The sequence below is a fragment of the Dicentrarchus labrax genome, unplaced genomic scaffold (genome assembly GCF_905237075.1).
Source record: "Dicentrarchus labrax unplaced genomic scaffold, dlabrax2021, whole genome shotgun sequence".
NCBI lineage: Eukaryota > Metazoa > Chordata > Actinopteri > Moronidae > Dicentrarchus > Dicentrarchus labrax.
In genome coordinates this window covers 5211149-5234403 of record NW_026136717.1, presented here as the reverse complement: position 1 = coordinate 5234403, position 23255 = coordinate 5211149, and the positions used below count along the sequence as shown (strand labels likewise).

Below are 23255 nucleotides of genomic sequence, written 5' to 3'. Positions count from 1 at the left end.
ACATCTCTGATTCAGTGTCCATAGATGTCACAGTGCCATCGTTTAATGTTGTAATGGATGTCCTAATCTCAATCCACTTGTTTGGATAGCACAAGCACATGTTTATGAACACTCTGGAGATGTTACAAAACCCCTTCCGATGTTAGAAATATGGACATTTGTTAAATGTTGCTCAGAGCAGTGGTTTTCAGAGGGGGGTTTGGGGTGTACTTGCATTTGTTCTATAGCACATCTTAACAATGATATTAGCACTTACAGTTGAAGTTGATTTAAGATTTATCACTGAACCAAATGGGTTCTTTTAAGGCATATTTCCTCCAGCACACTTCAGATGCACTGTCTGACTATACATGTGTATTTTGCGCAGGGTTTCTTCGAGGAGGAGGACGGGAAGGAGTACGTTTACAAAGAGCCCAAACTCACTGGCCTGTCCGAGATCTCTCAGCGGTTGCTGACACTCTACGGGGAAAAGTTTGGGCCGGAAAACGTCAAGATAATTCAGGACTCAAACAAGGTGCAGTAGATGAATGGAGGAAGGAAAAGGTGGGAGACGTTTGGAATAAACAGTCTTGATGTGTGTGGTGTCTGACCTTAAATGGCAGGTTACCACATTTATTGAAATGCAGTCCTTTGCTCTTGTGTTTATTTATAAAACATACATAAGGTGGGAAATGTTCAGATTCTTTTTCATGGAATTATTTTTAAGTCTCAGTTGGAAGGTTCAAATTGGATTTATTTGACTGGTTTCATTGTGTTGGCTTCAGAAACTTTTGTGGTCTGTGAATTGGGATATTTTATTTCCCTCCGAGTTGTAAGAAAATTATAGTTGCTTTTGGATTCATCATTCCTCAGCAATCCGCTTTCATGTGAATTTATGCCTCACTTACCTTACCCGACTCACTGACATGATTTCTTTCCCACAGGTAAACCCCAAAGACCTGGACCCCAAGTTCGCCTACGTCCAGGTGACGTTTGTCAAGCCGTACTTTGAGGAAAAGGAGGCACCGGAGAAGAAGACTGACTTTGAGAAGTGCCACAACATCAACTACTTTGTGTTCGAGACTCCTTACACGCTGTCGGGCAAAAAACACGGCGGCGTGGAGGAGCAGTGCAAGAGGAGGATCGTTCTCAAAAGTACGTGACGCACCCTCGTTCACAAGCACTTTGCTGTAAAGGAAACAACGCCCGTTCTGATAGCTTCATCAAACCTGCTGGATAAACTTCATACAGTCTAAAGTTAAAAACAAAACAATTAGACAAACTATGCCACATTAATAATACATTATTCTTTGTTATCACATCAAAGCAAGACCTCAGTTTTCCATCTCATCCATTTGAAGTCATAATTACTGCACACCCATTGCTCTGTATTGTGTGCAGTGCGGTGACCTCCTACAGTAAACATTAAAACAGCTGGTAACTGTAGTAAGTGGCAGCTGGAGGTCGGAATTGCTCCAGCCACACCCTATTCAAGTATCTCCAGCTTATCTCCTATCATTGACCAGCACCCTTGAGCGATGTTGTTCTCTCTAGCTTGACTAATATATGTACCTCTCATAGTGAACTGACATTGAACACGCTGTGGAGCAGAAAATAAATAACTGCTGCTTTTGCTCATTCTGTTGCTTGTTTGTCAGGAAAACATATATTCTGTTGCCACAGTTGCTACAGAAACCTTTATAGCGTGCTTTCGTTGCCACATTTGTTGCCTGCCCATAGGGCTGGGTATCAGTAATCAACAACTGTAATAAACCAGGACTAAGTACACTGAAAAAACAGCCCGTCTACAAACAAGTGAAATATTCTGAAATATAATCAATTTTTCTTGTACTGGGCAAGAGAATCTGCCAATGGGGCAAGACAGTTTTGCTGGGCTAGAATTCTTAAAACTGGCATGAAAATCTAGCCACTGAAAGACTGTAACGGGCCCTAAAACTCGAAAATAAATGCCAAAGCAAGTTGTGCTTACATCCATGAAAACGTAGTTATTTAAGATAGATTTTCTTCTCTTAAATAAGTATTTTAGTCACTTTATTGAGCTGAATCTAAGAATGTGTACCTTCATCTTAATTAATAATTAGCAGAAAAAAACAATAAGACAATATCTTTAAAATAAGTGACTTTGTCCTAAACTTAAAACATTTGAAAGTGGCTATACTACATGCCTGTGGCGTCGGATAAAGTAATGCATAAAAGCGTAAGAATTATTTCAGGAAAACTGTGATTCCTATTTTCAAGTTATTTAGATCCTCCTAAATGTCACACACTGGATCTTTAAGAAGCACACGTCACCTGTGTTCACCTTATCTCGCTGTTTGTTATATCATGACCCAGCCAGTTTTTCTTGCCATCAGCTGCCAACACCTTCCCATATGTGAAGAAGCGCGTGGAGGTGGTGGGGGAGAAGCAGGTGGAGCTTAAGCCGGTGGATGTGGCCATAGATGAGATGAAGGCACGAACAGCCGAGTTGACCAAGCTCTGCTCCAGCCAGGAAGTGGACATGATCCAGCTGCAGCTCAAACTGCAGGGCTGCGTCTCTGTGCAGGTAAAGCTTTCAGCCAGCCAGAGACACAGCGGAGTGAAAAATAAACACACGTGCTTCATGACAAATCCCTTCGCTTTTATTACTGTTTGTTGGTCAAATTTGACTAGATATCAAATTTTTGTAAAGAAGAAAGTTGAACTTATGCCATTGCACAAAACTGATCCGTGGTCATGAGAAAGCACAAACTGTAAGTGCTGATAGTAATCAGTGTGTGTACTGATGAGAGTGTAAGAATGCTTAACACTTCCAGGCATGTTTTGCTACAGGTGAATGCAGGTCCCATGGCCTACGCCAGAGCGTTCCTGGATGACAGCAAATCCAACCAGTCTGGCAATAAGAAAGTAAAAGACCTTAAGGACATTTTCAGGTACCCACTGAAATCTAACTAACAAAGCTGCTTGATTGTCATTTTAATTTTTCTGTGTGTTTGTCTTTAATGTTGTCGTATAATGTTGTTCCATCTTCCAGTTGTTTACTTGTTATTAAGTTTGTCATTTTGTTTTTAATGATTTCAGGCGTTTTGTCCAGGCTTGCAGTATAGCTCTGGACATAAACGAGCGTATAATCAAAGAGGACCAATTTGAGTATCACGAGGGCCTGAAGGCCAACTTCAAAGAAATGGTAAAGGAGCTATCTGACATCATCCACGAGCAGGTAATGTTTCTTTTTCTAGGCATATCCCAGATAACTAATATTTTGATGGTGTGTCTCTCTGATGTCCTTGTCAGGACCATAGCCCTACCCCAACCCACACAGAAAAAATGCTATTATTTCATTGCGTCCATAATTACCTTTAGCAGCAGCAAAGCTGAAGTTCATTGCACTGCGGTTTAATTTTAGGACGCGTTTACAATGCAAATAATCAGTGGTGGGGCTATAAAAAGCAACAAGGAGAAAACATGAGTGAGCCACTTCTATGGCCATGAACATTGCTGACACAGAACTATTATCACTGTGTTAACTACTAGTTGGATCTCATAAATATAAACTCTGGCCTTGCCTGATGTTTGTAGATGTTGTCAGTAACGTAACATTGGGTGTGATTCTTAATGTGATTCTTAACTTGAAGTGAGTCATTATGATTTGCTGAGTTGATGTAACGTCCAGGAATCATTGAAAACTGAATTTCCTCTTGAACATTTCCGGGACTGATTCCCAGTGTTGCACGCTCATCTGCCCCTGTTAAACTTGACTGGTCAAAAAACTGTAACTCACAAAATAGATGTATCCAGCTCAGTACCTGGAGAAGTTGTCTGTAACTTCAACATGATTTTGCAATCACCTTTCAACAGGGACATATTTCAGCGCTTTCTGCTTTTCGTGGTTGTGTACTTTGTTCTCTGGGCGTCAGTGGAATGTGTCACAGCTGTATTGCAACACAACCATCACAGGTCTTGGTGTAATGTTTGCACCAAACGTGTTACTGTGCCTGCTGACATTTGATCCTGATTGATTTCTTTAGCTGCTCTGATTTTACCAAACTAACTGGTCTTACTCTTTTTCTCCAATGTGCTGACCTTTAGCTTTAAGGAAAAACAGGTAATGTGATCATAAAGTGTGTTCAAGCTCAACATTGTCTTTTATGTCCTTGTTTGAAACACATTCACTGTGAATTTGCACCATCTTAGTTAAAGACATTATGACATATAAACACAGTCTTCCTGCTGGACACGAGATGTATCCTACTTCATTGTAAAGGCCTCAGGCTTTTACATCCCACTTGATGTTGAACACTGCACCAGCAAGTGTCAAGAAAAGAGAATTAATCAGGCAAAAAGCATTTAAATGGAAACAAGACATTCAGGGGTTAAAGGAGGTTTTTCTCAGATGTGGTAGACATTTGGCAAACCTTTCAGATCACTGAGACACATGAAAAGCTATTTCCATTTCAGATTATGGCCAACACAAGCACCACAGATGGTGTTGAAAACAATGCAAATGAGACCATGTCATTATTTAAATTCTGCGTGAAGACACAGTCGTGTTTTTGTCAGGGTTGGAACATGTGCATGCCAACCTGTAAAAACTACTTCCTGGTAGTAGAGTTATGTCTAAAAATAAACCAGAAGACCGACAGATATCCACTTCTTAGTGTCAGGTTATGCAGTTTAGGTTGTAGAAGCTGTCCACTAGAAAATGAAAGAAGTGAAGTGAAGTGAAGTCAGCCATGAATGGAAGCAGGGGTCATTTCCTGCTCATAGATGTGGTACAGAAACAACAAAAATTAGGATGTTGAAACAGTGGAAAACACACTAGATGAAGATGATGAATCATATACTCAAGCATATCCCTAATAAAATATCCAGATATAACTCAGGCATACATATAAACACTCAGCGATGAGTCCTGTAGTCTCATTGTAAGCAAGTAGAGTTTCAACACAATTCTAGTTTTCCCTTAGATCTCCCCCAGAGTGCTTTGTAATTTTACCAAATGTCTGGTCTTTCTTCTTTTTACTGTAAATGTTCTCAGAGATGTTTAGTTGAGGTCTGGTTACTGTGGAGTCGCACATCTATGGGAACGTTCAACAGACTTGAGCCTGGTTTTATTTAGGCTCAGACAGAGCAGGGGCGAATGCCCGCTGACTAAAAAAACGTGACCACTTAAAAGTGCATACATCTACTTGAGTGTGTAAAACAGTGTTCATGTTCATGACTTATAACTAGCAAGTCTGAAGAGAACAAAACAACACTTGGATACATTTCAGCTTGTGGCCTTCATCAGATGACTTTCTAACTAACTTATAACCATTTTTAAGAATGTGTATTTTTAATAAATGTTTTTAAAAAGTGTTGAAAAGCAACTGAAACATTTTTCTTATTTTCATTATTAAATGTGATGTGAGATGAGGATGAAATAAATGAAGAAACATTTTGTAATTGCTGCCTGACTGGCAACCTGTTCGGTCCTTCGGAGGACTTTATGACAACGTGTCAATGAAACATTCTGTGCGACATGTGAAATGATGTGTTACACAAGCAGTGTGAAATGAAACCCTGAAATGAAAGTGTTGGCATCGCTCAGATCAGATACTTCCCTCTGGGCTTTTTGATTTTAATGACATACATACGTACATGTTTTCTTTAACACCATTGCCCCAAAAGTTAGGAGGAGTGCAAGAAGTCATGGACAATTTACTATACATTTCTGCTGCTGGAACAGCTGTTGGTTGGAATAAATACAACTGGCAGTATAAACTCAACTTGCCACGTTGGAAACCTGCTGGCTCGACCTCCCTATCGTTCTACAGCGATTGTAACAGAATAATTATCTAAAGAATTAGGTGCGATTGTCAGCTGCCACAGTGGTTGACCACGCAAGGGCAAACCAAAACAATAATCAGACATGAGAGAAATACTGATAAGAATGTAACAGAATATGTGGTGCGAGGACAGCGGGACAGCAATAAACAAATACTGTGTAGACTGTGTGTGGATGTCTTGTTCATATTTATGTTTGTTGCAATTGTTATATAATAATACTTTCGTAGCTTTGTTTTATTTCATCACATTACACATTACACACTCTTACTGTACATTCGGCTTGTCACATACCTACCATGCAATTCAAACAGTGTGTGTGGTTGTTTGGTGTAAGTGCGTGTGACCTCCGCCCCCCTCTGTGAGGACTGACACTCATCCTGCCTGTGTTTTGCTTTGACCCCCAGATCTACCAGGAGGACATGATGCGCTCGCTGTTACAAAACTCCCTCCATGTGTTTCGTGCCATCAGCGGGACGTCCACAGACCTGGGCTGACCTCTGTACCGCCGGACCTCCCCCTCCCCTTCCCCTTATGTATATCCTTTCACTTCTCCCATTAGGACCTGAACTGGGTGATAACAGGTGCAACTCTTTCATGTCTGCTACACTTCCCAAAACACCCTTCCCCCCCCTCTTGGCAAAGATGTCATTTGGCTATCTCCGGCATCTCTGCCGGTTGGGAGGAAGGGGGGCAGTAAATGGTCAGGCTGAAAGATGGCAGCACAGCAGCCGGATATAATATTCAAACCACAGCAGCAGTATTTTCTAAGAATGTATCGCAGCAACACCAACTGAATGTGGGCATGTCAGGTTGAGGTGTTATGCTGAGTCATGCAAGGTTGCATTGCACTTTTTTTTTTTCTGCCTTTGCGATAAACTGGACTGACTGTTGTTCCTTCAGAGGGAGATATTGTACTAAAGCAATCTTTTCCGTCCTCTCTCTGCCACGTTCAGATTTATGCAGCTGTGCCAGTACAGTGGGTTTTTTTTGTTTTGTTTTTGGCCTAACGTTCATGTCTGGCCTGCAAGGTAAGCAATATCCCAACTCAACCGGTTTTGTTGTAACAGGCTCCAAAACCAAAAGCCTTGAGATACTATGTCAGGCCAAGGGTGTTTATAGGCTAGGAGCGCATTCCAGCCAGGGTAACAGATTGTGATAAACAGATAAGTCACGCATTAAAAAGCAGCAGCTTATAGGGAGCACCGGGCCAAAGTTTCTACCCTGTTTGTTTAATGACAAATGTAAAAGCCTTCTCAGTCTGTTCCAGACTTAAAGAAAAGAAAAGACAGACCTCAGGGTTGTATTAAAGCTGTGTGATAAAGCTGCTTACAGTTTGCTTTGTTTAAAAGTAGCTCAATAACAATAGTTTGAAATAATGTTCTGGATTGTATTAGAGGTGATGAATCATTTCATACCAGGAAAGAAAAGATAATGATGTTAAATTCTATCCTAGCTGTATAACAATCATTGAAACAGTATTCTCTATGGGCTCATTTGATGGCCTTTGAAGTCAGAAACAGGTTTTGAGGACATGACACTCTGATCACAGCAGTGTGATAATATTTACTCCTGCACAGCGAGTAAGCATTTCCCCTCGTCTGGGTTAAGATCCAGTGCCTTTCTGCTCTGCCTTCTAAAATCACCCCCTTATCTCAGTAATAAGACCTTCATCATGCTCTGGTTATTCACAGTATTTCACAAGTGCTACACTGTAATTAGCAGATAGATGAATAATATTTAAGCAAATGTAAATAATTTGTTGTCATGCTGTAAAGTGAATTCTGTACCCATGTATGTTTGTACGTACTGTATGTATGTATGTATTTATATTTGAGAACATTTTGGACTGTTGTTTAGTCCAGAGCTGTCCTAGCAGAGAGATTTTTTTCATTTTTATTTCATTGTATACTGAGGTGCAGCTGCTTGTCAAACTTACTTTGTAATGCCTTTTTACAATAAAACCTGGGAAAACTATTGAGAGTTCTTCTTGGACCACTGCTTGTGAGCCCCCCAACGTTATGACTAACTGTATACAAAACTGTTGGAATACCCCTTTAAAGTTCCAGTGTGTAGGATTTAGTGGCATTTAGCAGTGCAGATTGCAACCCCTCGCCTCATCCTGGTCGTGTAAGAGAAACTAAAAAGCCCCTCTTTAGAGCCAGCGTTTGGTTCGTCCGTTCTGGGCTCAGGGGTGTTTCCAGGAGGGGGTCTGGGGTGGCACTAACCACAGGCTGAGTGGCCACCCCAAGTGCCACCCCATCATCCTTACCTCTTCCACTCCACACTGTCTTTCAGAGGCTGTAGCGGGCTCAGTTTTAAAGCTTGAGTGAAAATACTGGTATTAAATCATGAATTGTTACCAACCATGCCTAGCAAATGTGGGCGTTGGAAAACCTGACATGGACATTTTCAAAGGGATCCCTTGACCTCTAGCTGAATCACAATTTGTGTTATGGGTAGGCACGAGTCTCCCCGTGGCAGACGTGCCCACTTTATGCTAATCTCAGGCAGTTTTTGGTGCAAAAACCATGCAGTTTTTTTGCATGTGGTATAAATATGTTATTTTCGCCTAGTGTATTTGAATATTTCTGCATACTGGTATCCATAAACAGTATTGGAATTGCATGAATTGGGAATGACTTGAAAGCTGAGACACATGCCGGCCCTGCATAAGTCAGCACCCCATATGTGCCCCTTCCATCAAAACAGGTCTGGAAACTGGATGGCGGTTCAACATGTTGGCCACCGTGGAAGAGGACCCACTGCTTCTGTAGATAAAAACAGCTTATTCTAAGGTAACAAAATAACAAGAAATCTTATTTTTAGGTGATTACACACTAATGAAAATATGCCTCTAAATCATCCTAAATGTTTTATTTAACATTAATTAACATAATTAACTCAGAACTATGAAAAACAGCCTCGGACAGAGTACAAAAAATACTCCCCATACTTAAGACCACATAGTGTACTTTTTTGTAAGAGGCAAGTGAAATCTTGCATTCATACAGTGCATCAAGCTCCCCGCTCATCCTTTAGTGTAACAGGGTTGGGACACAGCCGGGGATCAGATATACAGTATGTTTCCTCTGTGTGTTTTTCTTGGCCTTGCACCATCAGTTTGTCCACTCTGTGCTCTTTGTTGCTGCATAAAGCCATTACCATACACATAATCAGTGTAATGATTCACAAACTCATTTAGAGCCTGATTTCCTGGAAGAATGGATGGAGACTTGAGGTTTGGGATATTGCACTTAAGCTCACACGCATGCGTAATCTGCCTTTATTAGGGGAGAGACACTCATGGGCAGCTTGTTTTCGGACATCGTTTTATTGCACGGTTGGGAGTCTTTTGGGGCACACGCTGTTTGGGGAAGTGAGAGAAGGTTGTTGTCATTCCCGGTCTGTCACTTTAGCTTTCCTGCTCTCACCGCGACTCCGCCCCGCCGCCGCTCTTCCCGGTACACTCCAGGGACGACGCTCAATCTGGTTGCAGATGCTCGAGACTTGTTGTCTCCTTTACGTGCCCGTCTCGCGCCGTCACACAAAGTCTCATAAGTTTACCTCTTTTTCTCGGAAGACTGCGCGAGGGGACCGAGGGGGTTTTTTGGTTTTGTTTTTTTTTTTTTACACGGAATAAACGCTGACGAGCGAGGACAATATGCCTTTCTTTCAGGACTTTTTTGGACTTTTCCTCACATACTCCGTCACGATGATGGTGTTTACAGGTACATTTTATATTAAGTATTACCTCTTGTGGTTTCAGTCGACCACGTAGCTAGCTTAATACCAAAGTTCAATTAGCAGGTATTTATGACGCACTTCAAACACTGGGGGGGAATTAAAGGTAACTTACCTGTCATTGCAAAGGACACATTCATTTCAAGGATATTGAAAGTCGAACGTTCATGAACCCTTTTGGCTATCAATTGTATGTTTTTCATTAAAAATATCCTACATGTTGGAAGATATTGGCTCTCTAATAATGTAGAAATGAGCAAAATGGTCACTATTTTCCCTCGAGGCTGTGCTTTAAAGGTAGTAAAACAGACAGACAGTTTCAGAACATCTAAATACATTTAAAATAAACTCTCTTTTAATTAGTTGTATATAGTATAGTCGATGTATTGATCTGAACTGTTTGATTCTTTCGCCCATAGAATCAAATCAAGTTTGCGTCACACTCACACACAGTACTATGCACAGCAACCCAACCTGTACCAAGTGTTAGGCTCCAGGGCCAGCTCTAGGGCTAGGGCCACAGTCTTGGTCAAGGGGAGGGAGAATTAATCACAGGAAGACATAAAATGTCCCAGTGTCCCCTGCCTCTGAATTTCATATGGTCATAAAAAACAGTGACCAAGACTTCCAGTTAACACACACACACACACACACACACACACACACACATTACAGTCCTTCATTGAGCACCATTACTGCTTCTCTGAAAAGTATGCTATTGTACAAAAGTAGACAAGGAAGAGAAAAACCCACTATTAGGGCTAGATTTTCTCATTTTCTGTAGAGGTCCATACGCATGTATTTATCTCTTTTGTTGGTGCGATTTAGCTCAATATAAGCATGCAAAAGAGTGATCTCTATCAGGCCTTCCACACGGCAGTAACTCAGTTGTTGCTGTTGTGTTGTCAGTGAACGATAGAAGCTTTTGGTTCAGTGGTTCCAAACCTTTTTCCTTAAGGGAGCCATTTTCTATCATTCAGGAAACTGAAGGCCCCTGCTTAAGTGACCTATTTTATCGATATTTCATATTATATTCAAAACTGTACCATTATCAGTAACTCAGTGACTGCAGGAAGTTTGTGTAAAAATGATCTGGATGAGTGTTTTCTTGTCCCCGACACTTCATCGTTCTATTAGACACAGATTTACAGGCAATAAAAGCCCCCCCAAAAACTGAGATTTACTTATTTAAGTGGGCCTCGCGATCCCCCTGAAAACTTTTGTGACCCCTAGTGGGGGTCTCAACGCCCAGGTCGGGAACCACACTTAACTGAATGACTTCCCGAAAGGATCCTTTCATTTTTTGGTCGATTCAGTCGAGCTCTCAGTCAGTCCTGTAAATGTAAATTACATTCCAAAAGCCCCTTTCTGGCGCGTTTGAGTGACAAATATTGGTGTTGCTCAATAATGGAATTTTCTAGCTTTTAACAGTGGTTAAAAAAAGATTATTTGGTAAATTTAACTACCAAACGTGTTTACTACAAAACTTGATATGGAATATGTTTGGTTGCAAATGTGCCAGTATGATGCCAAAACAGACTCAAAGTGATTTCACTAAAGGGTAACGGAAACTTCCATTTGATTCCCAGATCTCTTTTGAGGTTGTTAAAGATGTCAATGGCCATTTGTGGAGAAACCTCAATAGAAACATAGACATCTTCCTTAATAAGGTTAGCTGAAACTTCTAACATCATATTAAGAATGGTCCTCATACACATAGAAAGATACATTAACCCAAAGTGGCCAAAAAAACGACTTTTCATCCTTTTTGATGTCTTGTGAACAGTTTTCTTCTTTTTAAAAATTCAAATTAATTCTTACTCTGTCTCTTGATAACCATATGAAATATTACTAACTATAACAGTCCATAATAGTCTAACTGACCATACTAACCATTATAGTCTTACATGACAAGAACATTTTTGCAAAGGAATCCACCCAAATTTTCAGCCAATCTAAGAAATCTAAGAAAAAGGTTTAAAAAAGTCAAATGTGAGGAAATGTGTACGTTCCAAAGCTCATTGAGTTTACAGTTATTTCTTACTTGATTTTCTCAAAACATGTATTTTATATCTACATTTGTATTGCGATGAGTGAATTTAGTTGTGAGTACTTGAAAAGTTTTATTTTATGATATCTTTTGGCTTCTGTTTACAAATTCAAGTTTAACGCGGGTCGTTTTGAAACCTGTGAAGTCGTTAATGCAATATTGTGTTTTAATGGTGCAAATTAAGAAATTGTTAGGCTAATATTCTACAGGGCATTTCACAAACAAGAAAAAAGATTGAAATTGGAAATTATTATCTTCTATTATTTTTACTGAGGGTAATGATAGCCTCTTGTGATTCTTCCAGCCTGACAGTATCATTCATTCTGAAAAGGTGAAATTAATTGCACTTTTTTAAATCTCTCGTCCCACAGATGGGTGTCCTCCACCGACAGACCTGACATACAAGTGGCTGGACCCGTTTACTGTGAACATATCCTGGAAGAGACCCATGGGTCTGCCAGACAACACTACCAAGTACCAAATTACGAATCATAAAGGAAAGGTAAGGACCATGATGAAACTGGGTGTCTTGGGTATTTGTGAGGCGTCCTGGGGTCCCCAGGTTGCAGCAATGTCAGTGGAGAATTACCTCCACTTGAAGCCCATAAGTTATTTATAGTTATTTTGCTCTCACTTAATGTAATATATTACATTGTATTCATTTCATTCATTCATTGAGAAGGAACCACTTAGTCTTTTTCTGAAAAATCTTTCTTAGAAGTATTCAAGAAATCTCTGCTGTCCACATTTTAGAGTCGGCTATTGAAAACCACGCATTTATAAGCTACAGATATGTTGATAAGATTGTGACTACGCTACAGGACTACTACTAGAATATTCAACTATTCATATATTCAGTCTTTGAGTAGGTATTCCATGATGAGTTTTGGAGTAAAAAGTAAAAAAAAACACACAGTCATGCTCAGCACACGCACATACCCTCTGAAGCTCCAGAGCCCCAAAAATGGTATTCAAGATAGCCCTTTCTGTTTTGGCAACAACACACACTGAATGCAGTATACTCATTTGGCTTAATGGAAAACACATGCTCAAACATATCTGAACATAGTGTGTGATCTTAGAATCTTTGGCATTACAGTTGAACATTCCTAAAAATATTCCTCTCACACATGTGCCTGAAAAATGGTAAAATAAAATCTAGACTACAAAGTGATCCAGACCTGTTGTATGAGTCATGCATTGATCATTTCTCCCCATTGGGAAAACACTAATTTGTCTTTCAGGTCATACTATCTTAATCTAAGGTTTAAAGCTGCAGTAGGTAACTTAAAAAAAAAACATTTTTTGTCATAGTTGCTGAAACTTTGACTATGTCCTGACAGTAGCACACGGGACAGATAGTCTGTGAAAAAAATCTGGTTCCTCCGACACGTTCTTGTACTTCTAATTGGATTTGCAATCCCCCGGGCCTGAACAGAAACAACCAATCAGAGCAAGAAAAAAATAATAGATTTTTGAGTGTCATCTACTTGCAAATGCCATTATAAAAGTTAGCTTTAAATATGATGTCGTAATGAATAGGGGTGGGTAAAAATATCGATTCATCAGTGCATTGAAATATATTTTTTCCCAATTCAATATCAATTCATTAAATCCTCTGATTCGATTCAAGCCCCTGGCCAGTGCGGGCGTGGTGAGCAAGACCTTTGTGTGATTTGTGTTGTACTGACGGAGGCCGCACTCGACCACACAACAACAACATGGCAACTGAAGCAGGTAGCAGCAGTGTTAAACCAACGCCTTCAACTTTAAAAGCAGTGTAAACCCTGAACACAGGAAATAGACAAAAGTAAGGTAGTGTGTAAGTTGTGCCAGGCAGTACTAAAATACTGCAATAACACAACAAAATTGCGCAACCACTTAAGCCGACACCATGCAGATGATCTGTAGCAACCCGCGGCTAAATCTGTGGGTTCAAAACAGACGCACCTCGACAGATCCTTCCTTTGCAAACTGCCGCCAAACTCTGCCCACGCACAGAAGATAACGGAGTCTGTGGCCGTCTTCATATGCAAGGACCTACAACCGTAAAGTGTCATGGAATACAGGGGTTATAAGAAGATGGTATACACACTCAAACCACGATACGCCATACCAACACGCAAACATATGACGGAAGTCACTGTCCCGAAGCTGTGATTTACTTTTTACTGAATCGATATCAAAGCATTTAAAATCAATATCGAATCGAATCGATATCGAATCGATATCGAAGCATTTAAAATCAATATCGAATCGAATTGTGACCTAAAGAATCGAAATCGAATCGAATCCTGAGGTTCTTAACAATACCCAGCCCTAGTAATGAACTAGAACTAAATGCAAAATGAATATTCTGATTACAATATTATCAGCGTGGCTGCCCGTTCAACTGGGAGATACTTTAGATGATTTGTCTGATTTTTATTGGCAAAGCAAATGTATACATTTACAGGGTCTTTATGCTGGTCTCTGTCCGCTAGCATCCTCTGTAACACCTGACAGTGTAACATCACCTACTGTAGGCTGTAATATTCTCTCATTTACAGTGACTGCCATGTCCCTGTGACTGCCTCTCGTATTGACCACTTTACCTAGAAAGACATTTTTAGCATTTAACTTCAATTCAAAGCCTTCTTGATTTTCAGGGATATATGATATAAAACTTACAAGATATACACAGTAGGCCTAAGTCTCCGCATTTTGTTCATTCTTGAAAAGAAAAGTAAAAGTAAAGTTAACTAAATTGTTATTTCAGATGCTAAGATGAAGAGCTGAATACAAGCTGGTGATAAACTGCCTCGCCCTGCATTAGAAGATCTCAAACAACCAAAGAGCTAATAGAACAATGAGAAGAAAACACTGACAATCCGTCGAAAACGAAGCCTATTAAGTAGACTATGTATGATGGTTAAAATGATAAAAATACATAATACAGACAGAGAATTGTATAAAAAGTTTCCTAAATAGAGCTCAAAATTCATCCAGATCACTCCTTTACACAAACTTACTGCAGTTACTGAGTTCACTGTTTGGGTTCAGTGTACAGTTTTTAATATAATACGGAATATCCATAAAATATGTCACTTAAGCAGGGGCCGTCACTAAATGATAGTTCAGGGGTTCCTTAAGGAACAAGGTTGGGAACCGCTGCCAAATTTACGACACTAGTATTTTTGAAAGCAGAAGCTGAAGTTCCACGCTTCTCTTGTATCACATTATTATGAATGACACCTCCATGTGAACAGAAGGCTTTCATTATGTTAAATGGATCCTTTAACATGTTAAGAGCATTTGGTGAGTCTGACTCCAAACACGGGAACAACAACAGGAAAAGTAAGAGAGGAGTCTGTGTTTGATGAGGCCCATTGTCACACACATAAATATACAAACTATGATTTATTGTGAAACCACAGTAAATCATCTATGTTTTTAAATGAAGCCCAGAGGACAAATAATATGCCAAAAACAGAAGAAAATATTAGCAAAAAAGATTAAAGCAGTGTGATAATCACTGTTGTGTATTCATTGCAACAGATGAAAAAAATCCCATGTAAAGGATTCAAACATCGAAATGGTTGGATGCGGAAGATGAAGCATTTCAATATGTGGTAGCATAATGGTCATTAAAGCCAATGTTGTTTTTCCTCAGCTGGCTCAGACGCCCCACAGAAATTACTCAGTGAGTTTACTCACGGAAGAAGAGGGAAAGGGTTATGGTCATTGGACGTTCAGCATTCAGACTTTCAGTGAAGACTGTAAACCATCGAATGAGAGTACACCCGCCAACATAACCATCTACTCCCCTAAGACCCGAGGTGAGAAGCAGAACACTGAAATGACAGTAAATGTTTTGTATTTACATTGTCCTGTGTTATGATGCTTTAAAGCCATACTTGAATCTTGTTACATGTCATGTATGTGACACCTTTGCTTTTGTACCTGACAGCTGAACTGGTGAAGGACATCAAATGTTTCATCTCCTCCAAAGAAATGAACTGTTCCTGGATCCCAACAAATCCGTCTCTAACCCTGAACATGTTCTATAGGTGAGAATTACAGCAACAACCAAAATAATACAGATATGTGCAGTAAGGTTTTGATTGGTTGTTGAAATTCTCCATTTCGGTCAAGTCATGATAAATGATGTTGGGACCAGCAAAAGGCAAATCGTTGCCTATTATTCAAAAACGACTAAGTTTTGGCAAAAGAGTAGTATTGAATATAAGATATATTTGCATGAACATTATGCATGCCATATCGATTAGCTACTATATTTATATATAAAAAATTCCAAAAGAAACTCGTACTGTGTAATTGTTACAGGAAGCCACACAGCATTCATCTGGTCACCAGAGACATACAGACCACAGATGTATTAAACAATGGTCGTACATGAACAAAACAATCCCTGAGCTCATCTTCATGCCAAACTGTACTTACTAGAAGATCGAGTGGTTTCTCCCAATTTCTTACAAAGGCTATCCCCCCCACCAATATGGTATCTCAGCTCCTCTAAAGTGATAACATCAAATATCAGAGATTTCCGCGATTAAACGGAAGGTGAATCATCGTCAGCCCACTTTGTCCTTATGGCCTTTCTAGCGAACTTTTTGTTTGTGTATCTTCCAAGAATCCAGTATCTGAAAAAAAGCCTACATGGGGATGTTTTCATGCTTTATTCAGGGCTGGTGGTGTTTTTAAATTTAGTAACACAATTCAGAATCATTCATCAGTCCAAATTGATACATGACTCATTAGTAAGAGCAGCAGATAATCCATGAGCTTTATTGACATCTAGTGGCAACTGAAGGAACTGGAGGACCCATAGTGGCTCTCAGAACAGTGAGGACAAACCGAATGAACCAAAAGCAATTTTGTATTGTTTTTATTTAGATGAAATACTTTGAATAAAGCTTGTGTGTTAGCTGTAACTTCTCTTATCACCTCCCCATTTTGTCATTACAGCATTTGTGGATGTTTGGAAGAAAGTCTGAAAACTTTCAAAAAGTGTGATCGGCCTTTCAGCGATGGAAAGAGGAATGTTTGTGAGATGCACACTGATGCTCCCCCTGAGGAAGTCTGCATCCTTGTGGAGACTGAAGCTAAAATGAGCACCTTTAAACCTGAACTTGGTTGGTGTGACCTCTAATTGTTTGTTACTGGTGTTGTGAAAATAAATATAGATGATTGTCTGTTAAAATACTTTCAGAACCAGTAAATGAATCTTGTTTTCTTTTGCTGCCAAGTACAAGTTAACATAAAATTGTCCTCTTGCAATGTCCTCAGTGGTACCCTCCCTAAAGCCGAAGGTCACAGAAGAAGGAGACTACCTGAAATTGAGCTGGACACGGCCAGTGTACGGAAGCAGTGATTGCTGGAAATACAACATCTGCTACACATATTGCAATGAGTCCGTAAGTCATCAAATTTAGTCCTCCCATTTTTAATGAAATAAGGTTTTCTATTTGCTACACTGAGATTGAATGTTCTTATGTTTAGGCACTGAGTTGCAAAAAGGGGAGACCTGGGCCAACCATTTGTCCCTACCATTTACATTTATAACAGTGGTTGGGGCCAAATGGGGCCCCCCCAAAAAAGTCATATTAGCCTACTGTATTTCAAATCCACTCCTCTTTTAGATGTCAGCAGGGTTCCTACGTGTCCTGGAAAATCTAGTTTTCCAGTCATGGAAACACCTGGAAATAGATTGAGATAGATTACCAAATATCCTGGAATTGAACTATGTTGTCCTGTAATTGTATTTTAGCTCCTCACTCAGATTACGTAAACCTGGATGTTTGAAACTGGACTGTTGGTCAGATAAACTGCATGCTATAACAATTCAAAGTGGGATTACCAGATGCAAAGCACTACGGAAAAATGCTCCCATTTGATTTTTGCTCCCACGTCAGTCAACAGCTGTTTACACCACTTGCAGTAAAGTTTTGGTGTCAAATCGATTTTAGAACTACTGTAGATGGTCACATCTACATGCATACCGCCTATTGTTAATGATCAGATTGACATTTGTTGTAGTGTTTGTTAATTGTTAATTGTACATGCAACAACCACTACCTCTTTTAATAGGTGATAAGAGGAATTCTCTGTTATTTGAGCTGTTATTTATGGGCTCAGGCTAAATTAGTGTTGCAGTTTGAGGAGGCATTGTAATTGTCGTCATCATAAGATCATGTGGAGATGATATTCATTCCATTCAACATCAGCACATTCTTTGATTGTTTCATAATTACAAATGTGTTGCCTCTACACCAATGTCTGTTTTTATATCCACAATAGCAGCACCCTGACTCTGCTTTGACAAAGGTCTATTTCTAGCATTATACTATATTTTGCAGTCTGTTTCAAAAGTTGATGTTGTAAAGCATATCTTTGTGAAACAGTATTTGAGACAACATGTCACTGAGATGTTTGCAAAAAATAGTGCAAAAACTAATGACCAAAACCAAACCTTTAAATAAACTAATCTTTATTTCACCAGTGGCACATAGTCTCTCTATACCTGACAGACAGCAACACTATGTTTTTGTGTGCTTACTGTTTTTTAGATATGCCAGGACCTGAAGGAAGAGAATATGATGAAAGTCCCCTACGTTAAAAACTGCTTTTATGAGTTCCGATTCACAGCCAGCACTACTGAACGTTGTATCAAAGTGATCAGCAACACCAGTGAAGTTGTAACTTATGGTAACTATCCAACCAATTTTACTTTCTCAGAGTGCATTTATTAAGTACACTAAAACCACATTCATATCAAGTCACTTAGTCTTACATTAAATGTTTATATTTTATATGAACTAGGTTGTACAAACCATTTGAATGATTCTTGAAAAAAGTGAAATGTTGGGTTGCTTTAACTAGACTTAACTATGAGGTTGTTATTGTTGTTTCTTTTAAATTTATCTTTACAAAATAAATATTTACTATTTCTTAAGATTTTATCATTATCTATTATTATATAGCTTGCCACATGAAGCTTGAAAAACTCTTGAAAGCTGAAGAAAATGTTTCTATTGTTGATCGCAGGTACTCATGTGCCCTCTGACAGGACACTGACTGTGGTTGCCATTGTCCTCCCTATCATTCTGTCCGCCTGCATCATTCTGTCCTGCTACTGCTTCAGGAGGTATGTTTTGGAAACAGTTGGCTGTGTAGGCCTAAGTCAAAGAGTTCCACCCACCGGCCAAAAAAGTGTCCCTAGACCAGGGGTCTCAAACTCAGTACTCAAATTGGCTTGTGGCCACTTCAACGTTAAAGTTCTACTACTGGAAAAAGATGTCCATTACTAACGTATGCCAACAGCAGTTTCTATATGAAGTTTCTTTGTGAAACAGTATTTGAAATCTGCAGCAGTGACAACATGTCACAGAGATTTTTGCAGAAGCTTTCTCAAAAACTAACAACCTAATAATTGTCAGAAAACGCCCATCAACATGAACAAACAAACCTAACCCTAATCCTAATCATTTTGGTTGCCCCTAGCCTGCCACCAGCAGGAGAACACTGAAACTAACAGGTCACAGGAAGCTGCTGTTTCTTAAACAGTTTTGCATGTCCCAGTCAGAACACACATGGATTTTTTAAAGACAAAACACAAGCATTCTTCTCGATTTTGGGGGTGGAAACATTGTTTGTTTGTTGTTGCTTTCTGTCTTTGACATTCTTGTTGTGGTGTGTCTGTTTGTAGGCACAGGGAAATTATTTGCCCCAACATACCAGATCCTTCAGCAATATTCAAGGAAATGATGATGAACGGAAACAAAGAACTTAAGGTATTAAAAAAAAAAAATGTCTATGCTCTACTCACCTGCTCTCTCCACAAACGTACAAACCTGACTTCTTTAAACTTGCCAGTATTCAGCCACTTCTTAAAAAACCCTCTCTCAATCCAGACCAGTTAGAAAACTATAGACCTATCTCCAAACTTCCCTTTTTATCTAAAATCCTTGAAAAGATTGTCGCGGACCAGCTCCTGAAGCTGGTAGAAGGTCATAGAATCTTGGACAAATTCCAATCTGGTTTTCGCCAAAAACATAGCACCGAGACAGCATTACTGAGAGTGTCTAATGACATTCTTATGCATGCTTACAAAGGTGAAAGCTCCATCCTTATTCTTCTCGATCTGACTGCAGTCTTTGATACCATCGATCGTGCCATTTTACTGGATAGATTACAGAACGGGGTTGGCATTGCTGGTACAGCCTTAAACTGGTTTCATTCCTACTTGACTAATAGTCTTTAATGTCTTTAATGTCTAAAGACATTAATGTCTGCATTAATAATCATGTTTCCTCCTACGGTCCCCTGCTGTGTGATGTCCCTCAGGGGTCGGTTCTTGGTCCAGTTCTGTTTTCCCTGTACATTCCTTCCTTTGTTCACCTGCTTCCATGACATGTCATACCTTTGTTATGCGGATGATACACAGATCTACCTTTCTGCGAAACCCAATAACCTGAATCAACTGTCCTCTCTCCATGAGTGTTTAGCTGCCACCAAAGAATGGATGTCTCTTAATTTTCTCCACCTAAATCCTTATAAAACTGAAATCATTTTTTTTGGCCCTGATAAGTTTGTCACTGCAGTTGATCAGTTTATTGGACAACTACGCACTAATATCGAACCCACTGCTAAGAATCTGGGTATCATCTTCGACCAGCATATGACATTTGACCTTCATGTCACAAAACTGTCCTGTTTCCTGCAGCTACGAAATGTAGCAAAAATCAAAAGATTCCTGTCCTCCAGTGATCTGGAACAATTAATTCACAGCTTCATTTTCTCCCGTCTAGATTACTGCAACTCCCTCTAAACGTGCCTCAGTCAGGCTTTGTTAAACCGATTACAGTTAGTCCAAAATGTAGCAGCCAGACTTTTAACCAGAACCAGCCGTCTGTCCCACATTACTCCTGTTCTTGCATCCCTTCATTGGCTTCCTGTAAAATTCAGAATCAACTATGAGATCTTACTGATTACATATAAGGCACTTAATGACCTTGCCCCCAGTTACATTTCAGATCTCCTTGTTCCTCATTCCACTCCTCGGCCACTCCGCTCCTCAAATCTCTGCCTTTTATCTGTTCCACGCTCTCTAAAATCTAAAGGTGACTGTGCCATCGCTGTTCTAGCCCCAACATTGTGGAATAGTCTTCCACAATCACTCAGATTCACTGAATCTGTGGACTGTTTTAAGCAGCTGCTCAAAACCCACCTCTACAGGCCTTTTTATAGATCTCCCTGTTTGTTTTCTCTTCTGTCGTGTCTCTTTTAATTTATCCCTCCCTTTTGTTTTATCTTCCTTTGTTTGTTTTTACATGCTCTCTATGTTTGTGTTTTTGTGTGTTATGTTTATTTATTTGATGTTTGGAAAGCACTTTGGATCTCTGTGTCAAAAAGGTGCTAAGTAAGTTTTACTTACTTACTTTACTTACAGTCATCACATTGTTTTGTTTTTCAGACTACAACCAGCAGTCTCTACTCACCGGTACCAGAACCCATTGAACCCTGCAGAATAACCCTTGTAACCGAAAGTAGTGCCATCCAGCAAAACTACTGACACATGCATGTTCGCAGCGATGCCTGCTGTGAAGCTGGACTTCCACTCAGGGCAAATTCATCAGGAACATTAACACAGTAATTTAACACCAGTTTGAAAAGCTTTGTTTCCCTTCTGGTTGAAACTCTCAGGTCTGCTGCACGTCCGACAGGTGAGGTCAGGAGCGAACTCTGAACTCTGCACCTTTTACTGTACTGACCTGAGTATGTCAGCCACCAGAGGTCAGCAAAAATCTAATTTTCAGCAGCTATTAAGTTACTCTCTGAGGAAGTGCATATGTACGCTGCTGAGGCCTGTCGAGGACAGGATATGGAGCTGCACTGTATCGTGGGAGCTGCCCAGCTATGCACCCAGAAATAGAAACAGGACCAGAGAATCTGTCACATCTGCGCTGTGCTGATATCCCCCTGTGAAGCACTGAGGAGGAAGATGAAGATTAGTGCTGTGTGTTTGGTTGGATAGAGTGGAGGACTGCCAGTGGGCTAGCGGAGGCTGTATTGACTGAGAACCACAAGACCTGTAAGAGGAGCTGGTGTACCCCTGAGTATCTACTGTACACATTAAGAGATCACAAAATCGAAATAGGAAGAAGGGAAAGACTAAAATGAGGCTCATGCATTGTCACAGCATGAGTCTTGTTTTTAGGAATGGCGAGCAGATGTCGGGATGACTGGCATCAAAGCATGTGCACAATGGGCAGGAAGCAATAAGCTAAAGTGGTACAAACTCGGTACAGACTGTACTTCTTACCACTGAGGGTGATCCCAGGACTGCACAGGAAGCCAAGAGCTACAGTGGCTCTCCTCCTCCATACACATATTGTACACCAAATGAGCAAAACAAAGTTATCTAGTTTGCATGGATAAAAAAACACTGACTTATAAGGAACCGATGGAGTGAGTGCAAGGCAGATAGCTGCCTGTGCTGGAAATCCTTTCATCCAATCCAAAAAACACAGAAAGAGACTCCATTTAAAGTGTAATGAAGCGGTATGGCTATGGTGTAATTTTTAATATCTAATGGAAAACAACTTAACATGCATGTCACTAGGAATTCTACTGTTAATTCACACAGGAAACTAACTGACCTGCATGAAGTTTGCTGGCAGACACTGAGGACTCTGGAGGCTAAATGTCTTGTATATTCTGGATGAAGTAACAATCTTCTTACAATGGTTGATCTGATACGTCTCTTGAAAATTTGACCTGCGGTGGTGTTGAGAAGCATTTTTAATCTCCGTACACAACTTACACCTCTTTGGAAAAGAACAACGATAGAGAATTGCATCTCTATCAACATCTGAGCATACATTAGAGCGATCACATCTTGTCTGTCAGTCTGATTCTGTGTAATTTTCAGTGTACTTCCTCAACAACCAACACACCCAAATGTAAAATGCCATATCACCATTAGTCACACCCTCCTGCTTCCTTAAACTGAGGTTTAAGCTTATTTTAACGTTTAGTTGCTTTGTTGAATTTGCCAACACTGTTAGCTGATTGTTCATGATTTTTACTCCTTTAACTGAGAATAAAGAAAGAGAAAGTGAAAATGTTTTTCAGTGTTACGTAATTGTGATTGCCTATGGCATGCTCCACAGTCAGTGATTCAGTTCAGTCTCACCCTTCTTTGTGTTCGCTTTCATATGAAAATTGACTTGTCTCAGCTTGTAGATGTTATTTAGGTATCTTCCTGTCAGCGGGCAGGTCACAACTTGAACACATTTCATCCAAAGAAAGCTGCAAATATATCAACCACAATCCAAGAGGATTTATGAGTTGTAATAGTCATATCACTTAATCACACTAATGTCATTACACTGATACTTCAAACATCAGTTATAAACCACAAATAAGAACTTTTAGGATGACATTTTATCTCTTCCAGCATGATAATTTGTCTTTTTAGACAAAGAGTTTCCTTCAATGGGCTGTTTGAACTTGGTCACATTCAAAGTGGAAACGACAATGAGTCATATAACCTACAGCAAATATTTTATTAGCCTTTAAAAAGTCCACCTGTTCCTGTTGTTGCATTGTTGTCACCGTCTATGATCTGAAGGAAAAATACCGATTCTATGAG

At 39.8% G+C, this 23255-nt stretch overlaps 2 protein-coding genes across 4 annotated transcripts in view; both read left to right on the top strand.

Annotated features, from left to right (window-relative positions):
* dock11 (dedicator of cytokinesis 11) overlaps window positions 1-7782 on the top strand; it is a 67507-nt gene extending 59725 nt beyond the window's left edge. For all 3 annotated transcript variants that reach the window (XM_051428665.1, XM_051428664.1, XM_051428663.1), the window contains 6 exons: window positions 368-514; window positions 924-1134; window positions 2355-2545; window positions 2812-2912; window positions 3061-3199; window positions 6213-7782. In XM_051428665.1, the coding sequence (XP_051284625.1) occupies window positions 368-514; window positions 924-1134; window positions 2355-2545; window positions 2812-2912; window positions 3061-3199; window positions 6213-6302 (879 nt within the window). In that variant the 3' untranslated portion in view covers window positions 6303-7782. The remainder of the gene's footprint in view (window positions 1-367; window positions 515-923; window positions 1135-2354; window positions 2546-2811; window positions 2913-3060; window positions 3200-6212) is intronic.
* A 1364-nt stretch (window positions 7783-9146) lies between these two features.
* LOC127379200 (interleukin-13 receptor subunit alpha-1) lies at window positions 9147-22729 on the top strand. The gene is made up of 10 exons (XM_051428522.1): window positions 9147-9536; window positions 11971-12101; window positions 15252-15417; window positions 15549-15648; window positions 16568-16734; window positions 16889-17016; window positions 18169-18307; window positions 18647-18746; window positions 19308-19392; window positions 21075-22729. Exons 1-10 carry the CDS (start codon window positions 9470-9472, stop codon window positions 21171-21173), a joined length of 1182 nt encoding a protein of 393 aa, XP_051284482.1. The 5' UTR covers window positions 9147-9469; the 3' UTR covers window positions 21174-22729.
* The last annotated feature ends 526 nt before the right edge of the window (window positions 22730-23255 follow it).